Source organism: Cavia porcellus, unplaced genomic scaffold (assembly GCF_034190915.1).
Source record: "Cavia porcellus strain 051 isolate PalLab524CR breed Dunkin Hartley unplaced genomic scaffold, mCavPor4.1 scaffold_22, whole genome shotgun sequence".
NCBI classification, from domain to species: Eukaryota; Metazoa; Chordata; class Mammalia; order Rodentia; family Caviidae; genus Cavia; species Cavia porcellus.
The window spans coordinates 51,366,780-51,390,578 of record NW_026947505.1 but is presented as its reverse complement, the minus strand read 5'-3'; the positions used below and the strand labels follow the sequence as shown (position 1 = coordinate 51,390,578).

General features: G+C 35.6%; 1 protein-coding gene across 9 annotated transcripts in view; it reads left to right on the top strand.

Moving 5' to 3' along the window:
• The window catches only part of Snx14 (sorting nexin 14), an 82,176-nt gene extending 71,910 nt beyond the window's left edge, over positions 1 to 10,266 (top strand). For 7 of the 9 annotated variants that reach the window (XM_063233177.1, XM_023567233.2, XM_013157883.3 and 4 more), the window contains 3 exons: positions 5,343 to 5,434; positions 6,238 to 6,294; positions 7,763 to 10,266. In XM_063233177.1, the coding sequence (XP_063089247.1) occupies positions 5,343 to 5,434; positions 6,238 to 6,294; positions 7,763 to 7,801 (188 nt within the window). In that variant the 3' untranslated portion in view covers positions 7,802 to 10,266. The remainder of the gene's footprint in view (positions 1 to 5,342; positions 5,435 to 6,237; positions 6,295 to 7,762) is intronic. The other 2 variants (XM_003474891.5, XM_023567232.2) reach the window with 2 other exon arrangements.
• The last annotated feature ends 13,533 nt before the right edge of the window (positions 10,267 to 23,799 follow it).

Sequence of the window (23,799 nt, the reverse complement as noted above, 5' to 3'; positions counted from 1 at the left end):
TCAGACAGGGAAGAAAGAAAGGAGCAGAACAAATATTTCAGGCAATAATAATTTGAGAATTTCCCAGAATTATTAGACACCAAACCTCAGAATGAGAAAGCTCAGAAAACAGACAGATAAATTTCAAGAACAAAAAAATAACAAAATCAAACAAACAAAAACACAGTAACATCTAGGTACATTTTTTTAAACCCACAGAAAATCAAAGCTAAAAAACAACCCTGAAAGAAGCCAGAGGGAAAAAAACTACCTTACTTAAATAGGAGCAAATAAAAATTTCATGATTTCTTAAAAACTAAACAAGCAAGCAGAGAGCAGCATGAAATACCAATACACCTGCCAACCTAGAAATCCGTAAACCTTGAAATTGTTTTTTAAAAGTGAAGGAGAGATACTTTCTCAGATAAACACAAATTGAGGGGATTTGTTTCTGGTTGACCTGAATAGGTAAGAAATTCCTTAGAAGGCCATGGATGTAGCTCAGTGGCACAGCTTCTGCCTGGCAAGCACAAGGTCTAAGTTCAATCTATGGTACCTAAAAACCAAAAGGAAAACAAAATAAAAAACAAACAAAAAATTCCTTAGAAGGAAAGTAATAAAGGCAATAAACTTGGGTTTGCTTTAAGAAAGGGAGAGCATTAAAAAAGGAATAAATGAAGATAAAAATTTATTTTTCTTATTAAGTGATCTAACAGATCACTTGTGTTCACAAGAATAATTGGAGTATTATGCTGATAATGTTTATTTGCATATAATGCACACACACCTGTGTTTAAGCAAAATTTGTGACAACTGTGATACAGAAGGTATAGGAGGATTATTTTGATCTTACAAGAACTTTCTCCTTCTGTGAAGCATTATATACTGTTATGTGAAAGTGGACTTGGATTAGTTGTAAGTGTATGTTCCAAACTCCAAAACAGTCACTAAAAAAATAAATGGAGGGAGGGGGAAAAATGTAACTGAAATGCTTCTAAGAAAGGAGAGAAAATGTAATTATTAAATCCTCAGTTAAAACCACAAAAATAGAAAAGGAGGGAAAGAGAAAAACAGGATCAAAGAACAAGGACCAACAAATAGAAAGCAATTACAAAAGTAACAAATTTGGTAAATATCAATACAATTATATCAAACAATCACTTTTAGCATCAGTGATCTAAGTGCACCAGTTAAAAGACAGAGAATGCTATTGTGGCTCAAAAAATGAAATTCAACTATATGTAATGTATAAGAAACTCACTTTAGCCATTCATGGTGACACCTGCCTGTAATCCCAGTACTTAGTAGACTGAGGCAGGAAGTTTGCTCTGAGTTTAAAAGCCAGTCTGGCTACCAAGTGAGTTAAAGATCAGCTTGATCTGTATTGCAAAATCCTGTCTCAAAAAGCACCCTCCAAAAAAACCCTTGTATCCATGATATCACATATAGATTAAAAATAAGTATATGAAGCAAATTATATGATTACACTTCTCATTTAACAAAAGCCAGAAGTAACTTCATTTCAGACAGAGAAGTCTTCAGACTAAGAAAATTTATCAGTAATACAGATATAATGATAATGGGCTTATTTCTTACACTTGCACTTTGCAACAAGACATCAAACTACATAAAGCAAAAACTAATAATCCACTATTGCAGTGGGAGACTTCTACACCCCTTTATTAGAAATGGTCAGATGCAGCTAGCAGAAAATCAGGACATAGTTAAATTCAGAATACCACTGGTCAGCTGAGTATAATTGTCATCTGTTGACTACTTAACAAGGGTAAAAATACACATTCATTTCAGGCTCACATGGAATACTCATCAAGATCACATCAAGATTTATACTTTTTTTTTTTTTCCGGTTTTTGTTTTGTTTTGTTTTGTTTTTGAGACAGTCTGACTCTGTAGTCCAAAGTAGCCCTGAATTCACTATGTGTAGTTAAAGCTGGTGTTGAACTTGCAGCAATCCTTGTACCTCAGCCTCTCCCAAATTCTGGGATTACAGGTATGTGCCACCATGCCTTAAAAAGTATACAGAATAGAAATTATACAATGTCTGCCCTTCAACTACAGTGAAATTAAACTATATCAGTAACAAAAAGATGAGAGAAATCCCAAAGTACTTGGTGATAAACAGCACACTTCTAAAACTATACTACCCATGAAGAAATAACAAGAGAAATAAAAACTACTTTGAATTAAGTGAAAAAACATAATGTATCCCATATTTTTGGGACACAGTGGAAGTACTGTTTGAAGAAAAATTTATAGCATTGAATGCATATATTAGAAAAGAAAGATCTGAACACAGATCTAAAGAAACCAGGGAACTCGGAAAAGAAAGATTGAATTAAACCTGAGTTAACCAGAAAGAAAAATAATTAGGATACAAATCAATGAAATTAAAAACAAATCAGTAGAGAAAATAGGTAAAACCGAAAGCTAGTTCTTTGAAGAGATCTATAAAGCGGATAATCCTTTAGCCAGGGTAACTAAAGAAAGCATGAAGCTGGGTGTTGTGCACATACATGTAATTCCAGGTACTCTGGAGGCTGAGGAAGGAGGATTGCAAGTTCAAAGCCAGCCTGGGAAAACTGGCAAGATCCAGTCTCAAAGTAAAACTTACTAGAAGTGCTGAACTGTAGCCCAGTTGTAAAGTGCATGTCTAGCGTATGTGAAGCTCGGGATTGAATCCCTAGTATTGCAGAGAAACAAAGCAGATAGAGAAGGGTGGAGGAAAAGAAGAAAGGAGAAGAGAAAGGGATGAAGACAAATTAGAAATAAAGAAAGAGACATCACTGTAGATCCCTTGGGCATTAAAGTATAGTGGAGTACTATGAATAACCGCATGCAAACATGATAATCTACAAGTAACAGAACACTGAAAGATACCTTGAACCAAAAATACAAAGAAGAAACAATCTGAATTATGTTCTGTGAGAAATTGAGTCAGTAATTAATAACCTTTTAAAACAAACTACCACATGAACTTACTCATGAATTCTATCAGAGGTTTAAGGAATAAATTGTAGCTCTGTGTGGTGGCACATTCCTGCAATCCTAGTACATGGAAGGCAGGAAGATTGCTATAAATGTGAGGCTAGCCTGGCTGTATAAAGGAGTTCAAGGCCAGCTTGACCATATGGACACTGTGTCAGAAAAAAATTGTACTGGTTTTCTGTAATCACTTGTCAGATGATGGAAGGAGGGGGAGTATTTTCTAACTCACTCTCTGAGGCTAACAGTAACCTAAAACCAAACATAATCAAAGTTTAAAAAAGAGAACTACTGCCCAATATTTCTCATGAATATAGTTACAAAAAATCACTGAAATACTAGAAAATCAAATCAACAGTGTATAAAAAAATGTCAAATATGTAAAAAGAATTATATACTCCTGTATAAAAATAATTTTATAGCCAAGTGAGATTTAGCTAAAATGTGCAAGCCTGGTTCAAAACTTGAAAATCAGTCAATATGTAGTTCTTCTGAACATGCTAAAGAGAGAAAAAAAATCAAATGATCATATCACTAGCTATAAAAGCATTTGAGAAACTCCAGGACCTATTCATGATGAAAACTGAATTAATTTCTTTAATTTAATAAACAATACATACAAAAACCTCACAGACAACATGCAAAGGCAAAAATACCTCCTTTCACAACTGCCTTTCAACACTGAATGTTTTTGCTAATATAGTAACACAAGAAAGTAAAGATATATAGAATGTGAAGGGAGAAATAAAAATACCTTCAATCTTACTTGACATAATTGTCTGCACAGAAAATCTGAAAGAATCCACAAAAACACTGAACTTTAATAAGCAATAATAGCAGGCTTGAAAGATTATAAAGTTAATCCATAAAGTCAATCACTTCATTATATACCAGCAATAAATAAATGCAATTTGAAATTGAAAACAGTATATAGATTAGTACTCCCAAAATAAAATATTTAAGTATAATCTAACAAAATATACAAGATCTATATGAGAGAAAATTGGATTTGGCCTTTGCCTCTTTAGTTTTACCTTATAAAACCAAGCATAACATGAGGATTTTCCATAAATAGCATTAGGAGTTTAGTTATGATGAGAAAAAGGCAAATATTTGAACATTTTGTTTGCCTAAAAATCTTTTCTGCTTGGGGAAAACGTGTTAGAGGTTATAAAAATTGATAATTGTTTTTGATAACAGGAATGATATTAATGATACATGGCCAAATGTACGTTAACATTTAAATTAATTAAATTTTTAGAAATATGATATTAAGACTGAAAATACATAGTATAAAAAGTAGAAACCATCAGCTCCACTGTGTAGAAGTGGACTTCTTGTGCTCTAGTTTGGTGTTAATCCTTACGTTTCTCTGTGTATTTCTGTATATGTATGCATAAATGTACAGGCATCATTTTAGAGTTTAGTTTTTTGCTTTACCCTAGTACAATAATACTATATGTGTTATTTCATGCTGTCTTTTCACTTAATGGTAGTGAATTTATTATTGGGACACTCCTCAGTATACTTTGTACATTGTGAATCTCCAAAAGGGGATATAGGGGAGTCCCAAAATTCATATTCCTAAGAGCACTGATCAATTGTGAAAAACACTGAATTTCAGATAGCGTCAGAAAAATGCCTATAAAATGCCTGTTTTTATACTTTAAACCCTAGCTATGCTATGTCTCCTGCAGTTATTTTATTTATTTTTGTCTTTTTCATTTTTATCGGTACTGGGGCTCGAACTCACAACCACCTGCTTGCAAGGCAGGTACTTATGCCGCTGAGCTAAATCCCCAGCCCCAGTTATTTAATTTAATAAAATATTGTGTTAATAAAGTTTTAGAAGGTACATGGTGTTTTGGGAGTACCTTAGGGTTTTAAGAAGAACAAAACTGAGAAAACTCAATAGCTGCATGTGTACCTGTAGTGATGCATAAATGCTGGTGCATCTGCCAGAGATGGCTTACTGAGTAGCAGCCATCAGCAGCTGGGAGAACTGAATAACACTTTTAGATTGGCTACTTGCAAACTTCCCACCAAAGAAACAATTGCAGAGGCTATTTGCAGTTTCCCTGAAATAGGAGTTTCCACAATTACTAGTTAGGTACTCAGAAAAAACCCATATACAACTGCGGCCATGAAATCTTGAGTCATGACTCCAGGGGTATATGGTACATGATGCAGCATTTCTCAATTTGACCATGAAACTTTTTCCCAAGGAGCCTCTTACAGAAACACTGATTTGGGAAATAAATTATTTTTGCATTGTACACTATCTGAGAAACAAGATAGTGACTTTGCTTTATGATCTTGTCACTTTAAAAAATTGCTTCACTTGTGGCTTTCTTGTTTAGATCTAATAGTCAAGTGTATTGGTGAAGAAACAAAGTATGAAAGCATCAGACTTCTATTTGATGGTTTACAGCAGCCAGTACTCAACAAGCAGGTAATAATTAGTTACAGCTAGTAAACACTAGTTTGGACTAAATTTGTTGAATGACACTATACTACATCAAGGCAATATAATTAAAACACTCAGATAAAAAAAGTATTTTACTTATGTTACTCTTTTGCTGATTATTTTTGTCATGAATTCTTAAATTTAAAGTGAACTTTCATTGTGAAAATTTGAGAGATAGAAAACTTACAAAATAAAGTAAAAACTTAAAATTTGGTAATTCTGTAATTTAATGTGCACAATGGTTAATATTTTTGTGTGTATAATATGTGTATTTTGTTGAGGTTTCTGTTTGGTTTGATTCAGCATTTTTCTTCTATACTGAGGATTGAACTGAGGGATGGTGTATGACTGAGCTCTATCCAGCTGTTTTTTATTTTTTGTTTTGAGATTGAATCACATTGTTACCTTTGAAACTCATGATTAAGCTTGTAGTCCTCCTTCCTCAGTCTTGCAAGTAGCTGAGATTATAGGCATGTGGCACCATGGCCCAGTAGCTTATTGAGATCTTAATACAGTTACAATTTTATGTTCTGCTCATTTCTTTAAGGTTTTGTTACATGTAAAATAACAAAAATGAGTTAGGCATTTTAAATGTGTACATGCAAGCATTTATGTGCCTTCTGTGCATTTTAAGAATGGAACATTATTGGTAGAAGCTACTTTTGTTCTTATTTTACTTCAGCAGTTCTAGTCCTTGTCTTCCCTTGTAAAGATAATCATCATCCTCAATTTTGTATTTGTTTTTTATTTAGTAGTGCCTTAAATTGTATTTTTTGTTGTTGCTCTAGCTGACGTACGTTTTATTGGACATTGTGATACAAGAACTGTTTCCAGAGCTTAATAAGGTAACTGAAAATCAATAATTTTGTAATTGTCTTAATGATGTACTGACATTTATTTTAATTGGGGACACAAAAGTTAAGGAAAACCTATTATGTCACCCTTTAAAAATTGAATAACCGGGCTGGGGATTTAGCTCAGTGTCAAAAGCGCCTCCTGGCAAGTATGAGAGTGTGAGTTCCATCCCCAGTACCGCAAAAAAAAAAAAAAAAAAAAAAAAAAAAATTGAATAACTGAGCTGGGTGTGGTGGCTCATGCTTGTAATCCTAGCACTTTGGAGGCTGAGGCAAGAGATCATTGAGAGTTTGAGACTAGCCTGGGTTGCAAAGTGAGCTCAAGGCCAGCTTGAACTGCATTTTGAGACTTTGTCTCAAAAAGAAAAAAAAAATCACACCTGGCGTGGTGGCTCACGCCTGTAAGCCCTGCACTCGGGAGGCTGAGGTAGGAGGATCGTTGTGAGTTCAAGACCATCCTGGGCTAGAAAGTGAGCTCAAGGCCAGCCTGAACTGCATAGTGAGACCCTGTCTCAAAAAAGACAAAAAAAAAAAAAAAAAAAATCTAACAACTTCAAAAAATATTTCATGTATCATTTATTCAATGTGTCTAGTCACAGAGTGGATTTTAGGTGATGGAAACTGAATAGTCTATACCTCACTATCATCCTTTTCCTAACAAGCAGATAGGGACTATTTATACTCTTCTCAGAGAAAGTATTAGTATTAGAATGGGTCAGGTTCTTCAAAATGTCATCTGAAATTCTGTGTCAGAGATTTGAGTATTTTTTGATGCATTTGAGTCTGTAAACCTAAGGACACAAAATGAATTGGATTTAGAGCATTGTATGTTATTGCTATATTTAATCTTGATGATTTTTGGAGTTTTGAACAGTATTGCTTTCTATTATTTTCTGGTTAATCTCTTCAGCTGGATAAAAATATTTACTGTTTAAAGCTATCATATCAAAATGAAATAGCACTTTTGTAGAGTAAAGGAAACAAGATTTTCAGTTAATTGCTTGTTAATTATAAGCTTTCAAGTTTAGTAATACAAAATGTGGCAGTTACAGAAATTTTATGTTCAACTACAATACCAAGGAATCTTCATCTTCTAGGGATACAAGATTTTTTTTCCCCCCTTGGACACAGGTTGTCTCTATGTAGTTTAAGCTGCTTCTGAACTTAGTGCATAGTAGCCCAGGCTGCCCTTGAACTCATTGTGATCATCCTGCCTTCGCCTCCTGAGTGCTGGGATTACAGGCGTGTGCCACCACATCAAGCCTGAGATGTAATCATATTTATCTTGCTGTGTTGCTGTATTCTCTTAACCATAGATATTATCTGCTGTATATATCATACCAGCAGATTTTTTGCTTTATAATATGTGTCTCAGGTTAAAAGTTTAATACCAAGACAATTCATAAAGAAACCCTGTCCTATGTCATCTATATTTTAAATGAATATATTTTTATTCTAGGTACAAAAGGAAGTTACCTCCATGACATCGTGGATGTAATTTGGTATAGAATAACTATTTGAAATTTTTATCATACTAGTGTAATAGAAGTGTACTTTTTTTCTTTTACTATTATATATTCTGGTTTGTTTGTTTGTTTGTTTTTTGATACAGGATCTTGCTGTGTAGTACAGGCTGTCTTTGAGTTCACTATGTATCCCAGGCTGGCCTTGAACTCACAGTGATCCTCCTGCCTCAGCCTCTCCAGTGCTGGGATTACAGGCATTTGCTACCATGCTCAGCTATGTATTCTTATTTGTCTTGTATATTTCATTGTCCAACATTTTAATTATTTTGTGTTTGAATAAAGACTAATACGTACTTAATGATTAAAGTGATGAGGTTTCATAGCTTTTCATTTTATACCTGTTTCCAGATTTCACAAAAATGTGTGTCACTGAACTACCATTTTTTAAAGAGAAAATTCGTACTTCCTTTAGGGCAAACAGATAAGATTGATAATCTTTGTATTGTATCACTTTGAAAATAATTTTTCAGTGTGGAAAAAGTAAGATCTGACTTGCTTTCCAGTTTTTTGTTAATATATTAGATTTGTTTACCTTTTTTATGTTGTACATAGTTAATTGTAAATAAATTTCTCCTATGAGATTTCTGTTATACAGAGGGTTTATCCTTATCCTTATGACTGACAGATGTTAGTCCTGCTCTGTGTGAAAACTGAATACTTAACAGACATTTGTTACCGTGTAGTTATAACTAAAGTGACCTGAATTGTGTATTACTATATTCCAAAACTTATATTTACTGTGTAGTTCAGGCTGGCCTTGAACTTGCTGCAGTCCTCCTGCCTTAGCTTGTTGAGTATTGGGATTATACATATGCACCACTGTACCTAGCTTTTAAAAGATTATTTTTTAAAGATTGTATGTTTGGTTTAATAGTGCACTTGTAATTCCAGTTATTTAGCAGAGGCAAGAGGATGTAAGTTTGAGGGCAGCCTGGGCAACTTAGTGAGGCTTTGTTTCAAAATAAAAAATAAAAAGGTCTGGAAATGTAGTGCAGTAGTATAGCTCTTGACTGTTATATGTGAAGTCCTGAATTCAAGCCCAGGATTTCCAAGAAATTAAAAAGATTCAGTGTTTTGAATTTTACTTAGAATTTTTCACTGTGTTATATTTTGTCCCTGAAATAAATTTGTTAAGATTATGTTGCACTTGGTTGTTGGTTTTAGTGTTATTTCAGAATGTATTTATTGTGCTACATGTATTAAATTCTAAACTGTGTTAGGGAACTCTGTATATTACTTAGAAAATGAACACACTCAATGATAACTATATACTTTTTCCCAAAATTTCAAAAAATGTCCCTGAAGTGTACAATGTTTTTAAAAAAGTTTTGCTAGTAGTTCTATAATTTTTTTTAACTACTTGAGTGCTTTAGAATATGCCTGGTTCTCTGTGAACCACTGGTTTAGTAGTAAGCCTTAAACAAATTCACTAATTTCTCAGGAATGGAGAAAAATTAATCAGGCTAATCATTTCAATCCATAGCAATTTGAACATTATTGAAAATGTAATGAACTGGAAAAATAAAGTGTTTCACAGTTTTTTAATGCTATCCTCATCTAATTTTCTTCTTTTTTGAAAAAAAAAATTACCTATTCTTAAATTATGGTATTCTGTTTATTTTGGTAAGAAAAAACTATGCTAGAGGCCCAAATGGCAGAGCCTTGAGTGTTAGCAACTCAGCTTCTCCAGAACAAAATCTCTATAGAGTCTGGGAAACAGTAACTTACAAAGAGACTATAGTGAGTGCAGGTTATCTGGGAACAACAGGGAAACAGACAGGAGAAGAAAATATGATGAAGTGATACAGAAGAAACAGTTCAGAGTGCAGAGGACAGATGGCCACCAAAGGCTGTCTAGCTGCCACCTGGGAGACGAAGTGAAGCTGACAACTGTTTTGCTCTGGGAGAACCAGAGAACTGCCTGGGGATCAAAAGAATCATTTGCAGTTGGAATCAGCAAGGAAATGCAGAACGCTGCTTCCAGAGCAGCCTTCCACAGTCTACAGTTGTTGAGTGACCTGCATACAAGCACCTGCAGCTGCAACAGCACAGCGTAAGCCGGCAGGAACACCGCTGTAGGGGAAGGAAGAGTGTTTGAACCTGTGTTCCATAGCACCCCTTACCTGCATCACATTGCCGTGTTCCCAGAGTGGATGAGGGAAGATAGTCATGGGAGACTGCTGGCTGGCAGTTAGAGAGCAGAAGAGGAGGAAGGGCAGGCTGGTGAACACAGACTGAGTTCCACAGGCTTGAAAGTTCACATTGGTGCCGTGTTCTCACTGTAAGCAGATCTCTGTAGCCAGCACCATCTGAGGATAGACTGCCGCCCTAGACCTGCAGCATGAACACAGACATGTCTTGGCATGAGTTGTACTCCTTAACTCTAGCCTGAGGAAAAGAGCCATGCATTCAAAAGAATAAAAACGTTCTCACATTATTTCTTATAGTATAGTTTTTTCTTTTTAATTTTATTTTCTGACTTTTTAAATTCGTTTTTGTGTATGTGTTCTTTCGTTCTTTTCTTTGTTCTCCCAATATAGTTTATAGAGGATTAAAGAATTTTCCCTTGTCTCTATATTCCTACTTGTAACTATATCCATTTACCTGACTTCTTTCTTATGTGGGTGTGTACTCACTTTCATTTTTTCTTTCCTTTCCCCTTTTTCATTTCTTACTTTAAGTTTTTCTCTAATATTAATACATTAGAATCTTTCTGCATCCCCATTTTTTACTACCTATTTTGTACCTAATTTTTCCTATTGTCTCCTTCTAAATATAAAACATAGTCTTACCATCATTAGGACCCCCTCCTCCCGCCTTTTGTTTCCTCCATCCTATACCACAAAGCAGAAGGCTTAAAAAAACAAAAAAACAAACTTGCTTCTGTCCCTCGCCCCCTCTGGCATTATCCAGTCCCCAAACCCCTAATTTTAGGTTACTAATGCTATAAAAGTTACTCTTGCATGCTAATTTTCACCATTATGGGAGATGCAGTCATCAAACTTAATGCAGATCAAGATGTGGGTTAAAATGCTTAACGTATAACTATGGATTTCTTCTCTAGGCTAAAGGGGACCAAGTACAGTGTCTCATCATATTTTATTTCCCATATAGGCATGATATCACTGTAGCAATGGATTAACTTGTTACTGTTGTAACTGATTTGATTTCATAGAAATAATCCTGACTCAATGGACAACTTTGTGCCAGTGAACCTGTCTGCCAAGTGCACCGTCACACCCAGGGAAAGGAACAGCAAAAGTCTCAATCCAAGAATTCTGACTGTGACAGAATTGTTCTGTTTTGTTATGGTTTATTATCTTTAAAATTAAAAAAACAATGCCTACAACGTGTCAGAAGTCTTGAGTCTGAGTTAGCTTCAGTATTGCAGTGGAGGGATCAGAGGAGTTAGTGGGTTGTGAGCTCTCAAACTCTCGCGAAGAAGCTACTTGAGAGTCATATACACAGTATCTCACTGGAATGTTTATTCCAGTTGGACACCTTACAGATTTAAGTTTTGTTATGTTTTTTGATCTGTTTAGAAATGAGAGACTGTGTTCTTTCACGGTTTTCTGTGTTTATTAGGTGGTTACTTTTTTGTATTACATTGTACTTTTGTTCTTTCATTGGCTCTTATTTAACCAGATGTCTAGGTTTTCTCCTTTATCTCAGTGCTATGAGTTCTTCATGTCAAACTCCTAAGACAATCCTATTAACATTTTTTAAAATTCTTTTCTCAAACACAAGAACTCCTCCTAAGTTTTTAATTTTTCAGTTTTAGATCCCACACAGTCACTCCTGTATTCTTTATGTTATTCACTGGTCCTGTACACCTTAAGTTTTTGGCTCTTCCATATCTTACCTAGCTTACTGTCTTCCCTGTCAACAATTCTGACAACTGCATAGGTTTCCTCAATCCCAGTAAAAGCCTCCTTTCTCCTATATCTTGCTCTTGCCCCTACAAAATATCTTCTGAAAACTCTCAATATTAAACCTTCAACACAACTAGAAGGACTCCCAAAAAATTAGACCCTACATCAACTTTCATCTACCACTTTTTCCCCCTTGAAACCTCTCGCTTAGTGTCTGACAATCCTTATCCAACCAGCTCCTATTTTTTTATATTCTTTTTTTTAATTTTAAAGATAATAAACCATAACAAAACAGAACAAAGCATATCAGAAGAAAACAATGTAAGTGACACAGATTTCAAGGCAAGATAACAGGAGAGGGGCTGGGGATTTAGCTCAGCAGCATAAGCACCTGCCTTGCAAGCAGGCAGTCATGAGTTTGATCCCTGGTACTGATAAAAACGAAAAAAGACAAACAAACAAAAAAACGGAGATCAGCAGTGGCTAATGTCTCGTGTTTTCTTCTAGTTCTATCTTCACACACAGTGAATTCATAAAAAGTAAAATAGTATAAAACTGATCAAAACATTAATGAAGGCATTACCGACCTTCAAAACCAGACAATAGAAAATCAATAATAGCCACTGTAACCTCTCCTGTTCTCTTCAAAATTGCTGTCTAAACCTTCATCTATGTTGAAATTAAATAATACAAAACAGACTAAAACCACTCTGAACAAAGAAGTATTACTGGATTTCACAGCATAATGATAGGAAATCAGCAATGGATATCATAATAACCTTTTTCTTAAAAGTAGCTGTTCATACCATCACATAATACAATCAATTCTTGTAAACTGTTTAGGAGACATTCTAGGCATATATAAGCCTCTACATGTACATCTGTCCTTTCTACATTAAAGGGAAAAACAAAAAATAAATTACCAGAAAAATAAGAAACAAAAATGACAGCACTAGCAAGGAGCCCAAAATGATGAGATAGGCCTTCAAATTAAGGTGATAGGAACATAACTAAGGTGGTTATTTTAATAGTGATCTTTTTTGAGTTCCTCAGATCACCACACACAAACATGCAAAATTGATCCAATCCTATGAATGTTAATTATTTTGTTCTGAGAACTAATAGAATTTGTAGCACAAGCATCTTAGCTATCTTGTGTGTTTATACAAATTTAGATATTTTTTCTCCATCTTTTTTCCCCCGAGATGCTGTTTTTTCCCCTTTGAGCAGATTCTTATACTTTCACTATATTTATTGAGGATTTTGTATCTTACCATTTCTTACATTAGGGAGACTATGATATTTACACATGTGAGTTTGATTTATTTCAGTTATGAGTATGGTCTCAAGTTGTATCCACTTACCTGTAAAAATCTCATACTTATTCTGTATAGCTGAGTAGTATTCCATTGTATAAAAGCACCACATCTTTTTTATCATTCTTAAGTTGGTGGGCATTTAGGTTGTTTCCAGGATCTGGCTATTACAAATTGTGCTGTTATAAACATGAGTGCACATATATCACTGTAATATGATGTTCTCAATTCTGGGAATATGCCCAGAAGTGGAATAGATGGGTCAAATGGGACTTCCAATCCCAGCTTTTTGAGGAACCTCCAGACGGATGTCCACAGTGGTTGCATCAGTCTGCACTCCCACCAACAGTGTAGAAAGAGTTCCATTTTCTCCACAGCCTCTAGCATTTGTTGTAGGTAGTTTTCTTTAACCTGGCCATTCTTTCTGGAGTGAGATAGAATCTCAGTGTTGTTTTCATTTGCATTTCTCTAAGGATCAGTGTCATGGCTTATGTTGGTGGCCCACAGGCCTCATGCATTTGCATTGTGCATTTGTGATTGGTTCATTGTCTAGCACTTAAATTGGGGGTGTGAATGCTACACTGGCCTAGGGGTGAAACCAGGATGTAATGTAATGGCAGGAAGAAGGCGTGTCTCTCTCTTTTGCCAGTTTCTGCCTTGCTGTTTGCAGCTGCCATAAACTGCGGCCCTGCCATGCCTTGCCTTGCCCTGCCTTGGAGCCAACTGAGTATGGACTGAAACCTCCAAAGACTGTAAGAAATAAACCTCTCCTTTCCCAACTTTGAGCATCAGGTATTTTGTCTCAGTGACGAGTAAAAAGTAATTAAGACAACCAGTGATGCTGAGCATTTTTTCATGTATTTATTTGCCATTTATATTTCTTTATCTGAAAACTTTGTTTTCATCTTAGATGCCCATTTTTGGATTGGGTCTTTGAATTTCAGGGATCTGATTTTTAAAAATTCTTTATATGTTCTAGACAGAAGTCCTTTGAGGGACAGTTGACTTACGATTTTTTTCAAAATTCATAGGTTCGTTTTTACTCTGTTGAGATTTCTTTCGACATGCAAAGATTCTTTAATAGAATGCAATCCCAGTTATTGATTCTGGGACGTATTTCACATAGTTTGATTCTTGTTCATGAATTCTCTACATACCCCTATGCCGTCAAGATTTCTACCTACTTTGTCTTCCAACAAACTTAATGTTTCTGTTTCAATATTTAGATCTTTGATCCACTTTCACTTTAGTTTAGTACATGGCGATAGGCATGGGTCTAGTTTTAGTTTTCAGCATTTGGAGAGCCAGTTTTTCTAGCACCACTTATTAAAGAGGCTATCTTTCTTCCAGTGAACATGTTTGGCCCCTTTGTCAAAAATTGGGTGGTTGAGTGTGTTTGTAGTCGTAGTTGATCTTCTAATCTATTCCATTGACCTTCCAGTCTGTTTTTATTCCAATACCATGCTGATTTTTTTTACAGTAGCTTTTTAGTGTAACTTCAAGACAGGCATTGTGATGCCTTCTGCCTTGCCTTTGTTGCCCAGGATTGCCTTTGCTATTCTAGGTCTTTTCAGTTTGAAGATGAATTTTAGGAATGATTCCTCTAGATCTGTGAGGTATGCTAGTGGTATTTTGATTGGAATTGCATTTAAATCTTTATAAAGTTTTGGGAGAATGGCCATTTGCATAGCATTTGTTCTTCCTATCCATGAACAAGGAATGTCTTTGCATTTTCTGAGATCCTCTTCAATTTCTTTTTTCAGGGTAATATTGTTGCTGAATAGATCTTTTACTTATTTTTTTAGATTGATTCCTAATTATTTCATTTTTTTGGATGCTGTTATGAAGGGTGCAGCTTCTCATTTATCAGTGAATTTTTTGTTTGTATACAGAAATGCTGTTGATTTTTGAGTGTTGACTTTGTATCCAGCTACATTACTGAATTTAGTTATTATACGTAGGAGTGTTTCAATAGAATTTTGGGGGTCTTCTATGTAGAGTGTCTTGTTATCTGCAAATAATGTTAATTTAACTTCTTTTCCTATCCTTACTCCTTTTATTTCTCTCTCTTGCTAGTATTGCTCTGGCTGGTATTTCCAGCACTATATTGAATAGGAGTGGTGATAATAGACATCCTTGTCTTGTTCCTGATGTTAGAGTAAAAGCTTTTAGTTTTTGGTCATTTATTATGATACTGGCTGTTGGTTTGTCATAGATGGCTTTTATCAGATTGAGATAAAGACTGTCTATTCTGATTTTCTGTAGGGTTCCTATCATGAATAAGTGTTGGACCTTATCAAAAGCTTTTTCTGCATCTATGGAAATGATCATGTGATTCTTATTTTTGGCTCTATTGATTGTTGTACCCCAAAACAAGGCCCAAGATATTGTCAAAAAGAAAGGCAAGCCGTCTTTAAAAAGCACTTTATTTTAGCTGGTACCCAGCGACATACACCCTGCTATTTGAATCTGCAGAGCTGTGCAACCAGGGTAGGTTACCGGGGTTTTTTAACAGTGAAGACAGTAAAACTGAGGAGAAAAGGGAGGGAGCTATAATGTCTGCAAAAATATTTTACAACCAGGGCCAGTTGGTCCCGGGACCGAGTGTTTTACAATCAGTGGTCAGCAAATGTTTTACAGTCCAGGGTCAGGATTGCGGGACCAAATTGCTGTTCTGGAAAGGGATAATTTACAAGAAATGAGTTGAAACACAGGTCAGGATAACGCTTACAGAATAGGATAGCGATGCTAAAGCAGGTTATGACATTGATATGGGGAATTACATTTATTGATTTGCTTATGTTGAACCATCCCTGCATTTCTGGGATGAGTCCCACTTGGTTGTGGTATATAATCTTCGTGATGATTTGCTGCATTCTGTTTGCCAGTATTTTGCTGAGAATTTTTGCATCTGTGTTCATTAGGGAGATTGGCCCGCAGTTCTGTTTGTCGGGTCTTTCTCTGCTTTTGCTATTAGAGTAATAGTTGCTTCCAAGAATGAGTTAGGGAAAATTGCTTCCATTGCTGTTTCATTAAATAGTTTGAGGAGTGATAGCTTTAAGCCTTCCTTGAATTTCTTTTACAATTCTGTGGTGAATCCATCATGACCTGGACTTTTGTTTGTTGGTAAGGTTTTAATTACATTTTCAAATTCATTAATTGAAATTGGGTTATTCAGCAGTTTTACATCTTGATCCAGCTTTGGTAGTTCATATGTTTCTAGGAATCTGTCCATTTCTTCTTATCAAACCTATGAGAGTAGAAGTTTTTGAAGTAGGTATTGATGATCTGTATTTCCAGAGAGTCTAAAGGGATTTCACCCTTTTCGTTCCTTATTGCATGAATTTGAGTTTTTTCTTTACTTTTTAAAGTAAGGTTGGGTATGGGGCTTATCAATTTTATTCAAAGAACCAACTCTTTGATTCATTGATTTGTTTTTTTTTTTTTTTTTTTTTTTTTTGTATTGTTTTCTTAGTCTCCATTGCATTGATTTCTGCCCTGACCTTTAAAATTTCCTCCCTTCTTTTGGCTTTGGGCTTGACTTGCTTTGCTTTTTCTAGATGTTTGAGGTGTAACATCAGGTTGTTTATTTGTGTTCATTCTGTTTTCCTGTTACGGAAGTTCAACGCAATAAATTTTCCTCTGAGGGCTGCTTTGTTTTTTTTTTTTTTAATTTTATTTAAGGAGGAAAAAAAAAGCAGAGAAAGGGTACAAGTTATACAGACTTACAGAAAAAAATAAACAGTAGGAAATCACTAGTTAATGGATTACATATAGTCATCCTAGAAATAATTGTTCAAGTCACAAAATTAAAGGTTGTAAAGTGGACATTCCAACAGTGAGACTGCAAACAGTTCCGTTCAATGATCCAATAAAACTCAGTGATACCATTTTCTATCTTATACACTTAAATATACATGTAGTTATATCGTTTAGAGCACTTTCTTTTCCTCTCTTTTGTACAATGACAATTACACATCTTGGGTTTTGTTGCTCCCACAGTTCTTATTACTTTTTTGGAAGGGAGTAGAATCAAATGTGACCTAACAGAACAGAGTCAATCAAATCAAAAGGGTGGACATAATAGATAATGTAAAAGCATAATACAAGGTGATCAATAATGGGTACCATAATGCCTCCCGCTATCTCTAATAGAATTGCCTATATCATCAGTCACAATAAAATTGAACAAAACAGTAAAGAACAAAACTGACAAAACCAAAACATTGGAGACATTATAGGTCTTCAAAAGTAGATAAAAGTCAATGAGAATGGGCATCATAATGAATCTCACTATCTTCACAGCTGTTGCCTAAACTTTCGAACCTGGTACTATCAAGCAAAACAGAATAGTGGGACATCAGTCAAAAACAAGATGGTGAGAGTAATACAGGACTTTAAATCAAGATAATGGAAAGTCAAAGTGTGTTACTATAATATATCCTGCTATTTTTTATTTATTTTTCCTTTAATTAAAGGGATAAAAATAAAAAAGTAAATAATGAAGTGAAGATTGAGATAAAAGAGGGCATAACAGTAAAACAGCGCAGATCAAAACATAACCATTTAAGCAGAATAGTGTTTCACCACAAGATAATCCTGACATAAAAGTAGTTACCATATTGTCTCTTTCCTTGAAATCTTTGAGTATAACTTCGTATACTGTAGCATCAAATATATCAAAACAATGTAAAACCATTTAAGAGAATGACAGCATTACAGGGTATTTAGAATCAACTAACAGAAAATGAACAATGGTTTCTGTATAATCTCCTTGTTTTTAAAAGTTTTTGCTTATACTATCGTACATAATAAAATCCAATAAGATACAACCTGTTTAGACCAATGGAGACAGAAGAACAAAAGCTTGATGAGACTTCAAAACAAGATGATACTAAGTCAGTATTACCTATTAAGACATCATTTTCTCCAAAATAGCTGTTCCTATCATCCAATCTTCTCTGCCTCTTTTCTGTTGAGCTCTTTTTCTGTCATTGATTGTCAGTTTGTCTTTATTTTGTTTTCTGCTCCATTCATTGTAGCCTCTCTGCCACTATTTCTGGATTCTTTGTATTTTTCTTTTTTAGAATATCCTGCAGTATTCTCCATAGAGTTGAATTGGTGGTTGCAAATTCCCCTAGTTCCTCTTTATCCTGGAAGCACCTTGTTTTTCCATCAATTTCCAGGGATAGTTGTGCAGGATATATCAATCTTGGCTGGAGATTATTATCTTTCAAAGTTTGAATTATTTCCCCCCATGTTCTTCGTGATTTGATGGTTTGTGCAGAGAAATCTGCTGTAATTCTGATGGCTGTTCCCTTGTAAGTGATCTGTTTCTTGTCTCTGACAGCTTTTAACATTTTTTTCTTGTATTGAATTTCTGGAATTTTTATTATTATATGCCTGGGTGTTGCTCTGTTTGGGTTGTAGGTGGCTGGGGTCCTGTATGCCTCATACATCTGAGTATCTTTACCTTTTGCTAAATTAGGAAAATTCTCCTGGATTATTTCTGTGAGTAGCTTTTGTAGCTCATTTGTTTGTGTCCCTACTTCTTCTTTTATGTTCTTAATTCTTAAGTTATGGATCCTCTTATCATCTTCTAGTCTTTGTATTATTGCTGTTTGTTTCTTTGTTACTTTTAAGAAGTTTTTCATTTCATTCTCCCATATTACAAATCTGCCCTCCAGTTCAGATAGTCTGTCCTTAGTTTCTTTCAAGCTGTTATGCCAGTTTTTGATAGAGCTTTTAGTTTCCTTGTAGTCTCTTTGAACCTGCTTCACATATTCTATGCTTTCTCTATTTTCTCCATCAAACAATTCTTCCCTCTTTTTCTGTTCTTCCATTCCACCATCTGTTTTTTCTTGGGTGGTGCTTAGCATTTCTTTAACTATTCTGCTTATTTCTAGCTTCAGGTCATTAATAACTTCATTCCTGAACTGATCTATGAGGCTCTGTAGATGGCGCTTTATGTCTATTGGTGCGGTGTCCGCTATTGCCTGTTTCTCAGAATTGGGGGCCGAGGAGCCTTTCTTGTTGCTGCCTCTTCCCATATTCTTTGTTCCTTATATATGCAAGCTTATATAGGAGGCCCAGCTTCCCTCCCTGTCAACCACAGCCTGATCGAATTGCGCTGGCTAGGTGTTCCCGCCCACCGCAGCACACCAGGAAATTGTAGATCAGGCAGCCTACGCGGGGCCAGCCCCTCCAGGTCACCCTCAGGCTCTGGGATCTGGGTTGACTGGGTCTCTGCCAGCAGCGTCACATAGGCTCGGCACTTCTCACCAATCCCACTTGAGAGGGGGATACGTGGCTGAAGTCGCTACAGCGCCCCGCTCCCGCAAGTCTGCCCAGTCCCAGAATGTCTTCTGCTGGGGTCTCATTAAACTGTTGGAAGAGTGTCAGTTTCTTTCACTCACCTCACCGCAAGTCAATGCACAGCTCCCCGCCCGTCCTGTTTTTGACTCCGTTCGCCGATTCCCGTTCTCAGGTCTCTCTCCCTGCCAAGCCAATGTAGACGCAGCTGCCGCGTGGCGGGAAACCCAAATCGCGGCTTCCAATGGCGTGGGCTCCAGCCTCCACACTGAGGCCCCTCTGCTCCTGTTCTAGCACCAGGACTGCATTCCAAGTTGGTTTCTCTCAGCCCAGTTCGTTCCTTGGTCAGCAGAACATATCTCCACCTGCTTATGACTCCTTATTCTGCACCATTCCTGAATTCTAAGCTGAGTCTTTCAGAGAGCCTCCATAGCTGCTGCTATTTGTCTGCCATGTTCTTCCGGAAGTCTGAGGGCTGCTTTGATCGCATCCACAGGTTCTAGTAAGTTGTATTTATATTTTATTTGCCTAGATATTGTTTAATTTCTTCTTTAATTCCTTCTGTGGTCCACTCAGGAGTGTATTATTCAATTTCCATGTTGTTTGGGATTATTCAATTTCCATGTTGTTTTGGGATTTGTGTTCAAGATATTCATAAAAAAGATACTCATTTACTAAAAACTACAGGATGAAAAACATTTCTTGTATTAGGGCTCCCAAAACAAGTTGAGATAGTAGTTCTAATGTTATTTGTAGTAAACTCCAACTAAGACTGAATAGAAGTGACAGTCAAGGTCACTACATACTAGTTAAAGGAACAATCCAAGAGGAGGTAACATTGATAAATATGCATCAAATACCAGAGCACCTATATTCATAAAACAAAAGCTGCTAAAATGTAATGATCAAATAAACAATCTTAAAAGGAGATTTTATTTGCAAAGATATCAATGAAGCAAACCAATAAAGAATTTCAGGGACCAGGGGTTTAGCTCAGTGGTACAAGCACCTGCTCGGCATGTATAAGGTCCTGAGTTTGATCCCCAGTACCAAAAAAAAAAAAAAAAAAAAAAAAAAAGAATTTCAGAGGTGAATCATACCCTTTAACATGGGCTGAATGATATATACAGAGTGTTCCATCCCTCTATGAGAGTATGCATTCTTTCTGGGCATGAATGCACATGCCAGCACCAAGGAGAGAGAGGCAGGAGGATTTCTAGGAGATTGAAGCTAGCCTAGCTTACATAGTAAGACACTCCATATGTATCTATACACACACACACTTTCTTCAGCATCATATGGTAGTTTTTCTAAAACACATTCTAGTCAACAAAACCTGCTTAAGTAAATATAAAAGGATTACCCCGTGCATATTGTCAGACCACTGTAAAAGTAGAAAGAAATAACAGAAGAAATTCTGAAAAAGGCAAAAGCTGCTTGCTAATTAACAGTATACTCTTATACAACCAATGGATCACAGAAAAATTAAATTTTGGGGCATTGATAATGACAGTACAAGTCATTGAAGTCTATGAGATACCATGAAAACAGTTCTAAGGAAAATTCTTCAGAAACAATGCTTACATCAGGAAAACAGCAAGCTTAAATAGACAACCTTATGAGAAATTTTAAGGTACTTGACACAAAAACCTGCCCAAAACCAAAATTTCAGAGGCAAATTATATAGATGAGAGCAAAAATCAATGAAATGTGACCCAAAAAAGTAAAGTCAGAGAAGAAAACATCTTAAGAGCTAGTTCTTGAAAAGGTAAATTACGTAAGCCTTTAGCTGGATTTATCAAGAGAAAGTGAGATAAGACAGCAATACAATTAGAAATGAAAAAGATAAAATCACAATAACCCCTGGAAAGCCAGAAGCCAACTACTTTGAAAATTATATTTCATAGAAAATGATATCACAGAGTTTTATTGGATCAATGAACAGAACTGTTTGCAGTATCATTGATGGAATGTCCACTTTACAAGCTTTAATTTTGTGACTTGAACAATTATTTCTAAGATGACAATATGTAATCCATTAACTAGTGATTTCCTACTGTTCATTTTTTTCTGTAAATCTGTATAACTTGTACCCTTTCCCTGCTTTTTTTTTCTTTTCTCCTTAAATAAAATTAAAAAAAAGAAAATTATATTTCAACAAATTAGCATATGTTGAAGAAATGGATAGATTCCTAGACATTAAGCTACCAAAACTAAAGAAATAAATATGCAATAATAAATGAAATTGACAGTTAAGGAATCTACCAACTACAACAACAACAGAAAAAGAACAGGGTCTGATGGATTCACTGATGAATTCTACAGAATCTTTAGGGATGTTGTATCACCAATACTCTTCAAACTCTTCAAAGAAATTAAAAGAGATGGAATAGTGCAAAACTCATTTACAGAAGCCAGGGTCACTCTGATCCCAAAACTGGATAAAGACCGAACTAAAAAAGAAAACCATGGTCAGGGAATATAGCTCAGTGGCACAGCACCTGTTTGGCAAATGTTATATATATATATATATATATATATATATATATATATATATGCCAATGTCCTTAATGAACATGGATGCAAATATCTTCAATGAGATACTAGCAAATAGAATGTAGTATGTTATCAAAAATACAAGTCATGATCAAGTAATTTCATCCCAGAGATGCAAGGATGATTCAACATATGTAAGTCAATAAATGTAATACATCACATAAATGGAAGCAGAGTTAAAATCCATACGATCACATCGATGGGTTCAGGAAAGCCTTTCAGCAGTCCAGCACTCCTTCATGATTAAATTCCTGAGAAACAGAAAGATGATACCTGAATATGATAAAAGCTGTCTGACCAATAGCCAGCATCATATTAAGTGGAGAAAAATTAAAAGTATTCTCCCTAAAATCAGGAACAGGACAAAGTTGTCACTTTGTCTTTTCTTTTTAACATAGTACTTCCAACAGAGCAGTTAGCCAAAAGAAAGAAAAAGGATTCATACAGGAAAGGAAGAATTCAAATTATCATTATTCACAGATGGCATGATACTCTATATAGAAGACCCAATGATTTTCATCAAAAAACTCTTAAAATTAATCATGAATTTGAACAATGTAGCAGGACTCAAGATCAGCACACAAAAGTCATAGTATTTGTGTACACCGACAGTGAACTGGATGGGAAGGAAATCATGAAAATAATGCCACTCACAGTAGCTTCAAGGAAGATGAAATACCTAGGAATTAGCCGAGCCATGGAAGTAAAAGCCTTCTAAAAAGAAAACTACAGCATTCTGAAGAAGGAAATTGTAGAAGACATCAGAAAATTGAAAGACATCCCCAGCTCCTAGACAGGCAGTATCAGTATTGTCAAAATGCCCATAATCCCAAAGCTGTTTTGCAGATTTAATGCAGTCTTCAGATAAAGGTATAATTTATAGATGTGGAAAAAACAATACTAAAATTCATATAGAGTGAACCAGAAGAGACCCAGAAGAGGAAAAACAATTTTGGGCAAGAAACCCAAAGCAGGAGGCATTGACTTCAAGCTATATTACAAAGCAGTAGTGCTACAACTGACACGGTTGCTAGGTGTAGTGGCACATGCCTGTAATTCCAGCACGTGGGAGTCTGAGACAGGATTGCCATGAATTCAAGGCCAACCTGAACTGTGTAGAAACCCTGTCTTAAAAAAAGAGGCATGGTTCTGGGAGAAAAGTGTGAGGATCAACAGAATAAAATTGGGAATACAGACAGTTCCTCAGACACATTCAGCTATTTGATCTTCAAAAAAGGGGGCCAAAAACATGTTGGAGAAAAGATAGCCAATTCAACAGTGCTTTGGGGAAAACTGATTATCTGTGTGCAGAAGATTTAAGCTGGTCCCTTGTCTAAAAGCATACACTAAATATGGATCAAAGAGCTAAACATTAAAACAAAGATTAAACCTACTGGATGATGAAACAAGTGAAACCCTTGAACACTATTATGGCTTGTGTCCACATGTCCTCCCAAATGCAGTCATAAGTGGAGCTTTTTCCTAGGTGAGTGATTATCTACAGTATGCGATCAATTCATAGTACAGTGCTAACCTCAGGGACTAGGATTAAGGGTGTGAATGCTACCCATCATAAGTATCCTGGATAAGATATAAGGGGCAGAAAGATGCTGTTAAGGTTTCTCCCTCACTTGTTTTGCTACCTTCTGCCATAGACCCTTCTCTGCAAGGCCTGTCGGCTATGCCACCCTGCTTTGGAGTCACCTCTTTATGGAATGAAACCTCTACAAAGTGTGTGCCAAATAAACTTTTTCACCTTTAAATTTGGATGTTGGATATTTCGTCTTAAGAAAATTAACTAATACAAATACACAGGTGTATGCATAAAAAGATTTTCTAAATAGAATTTCAATTGCATAAGATAAGAATCAACAAATGGGATTATATCAGACTAAAAGGCTTCTGTACAGCAGA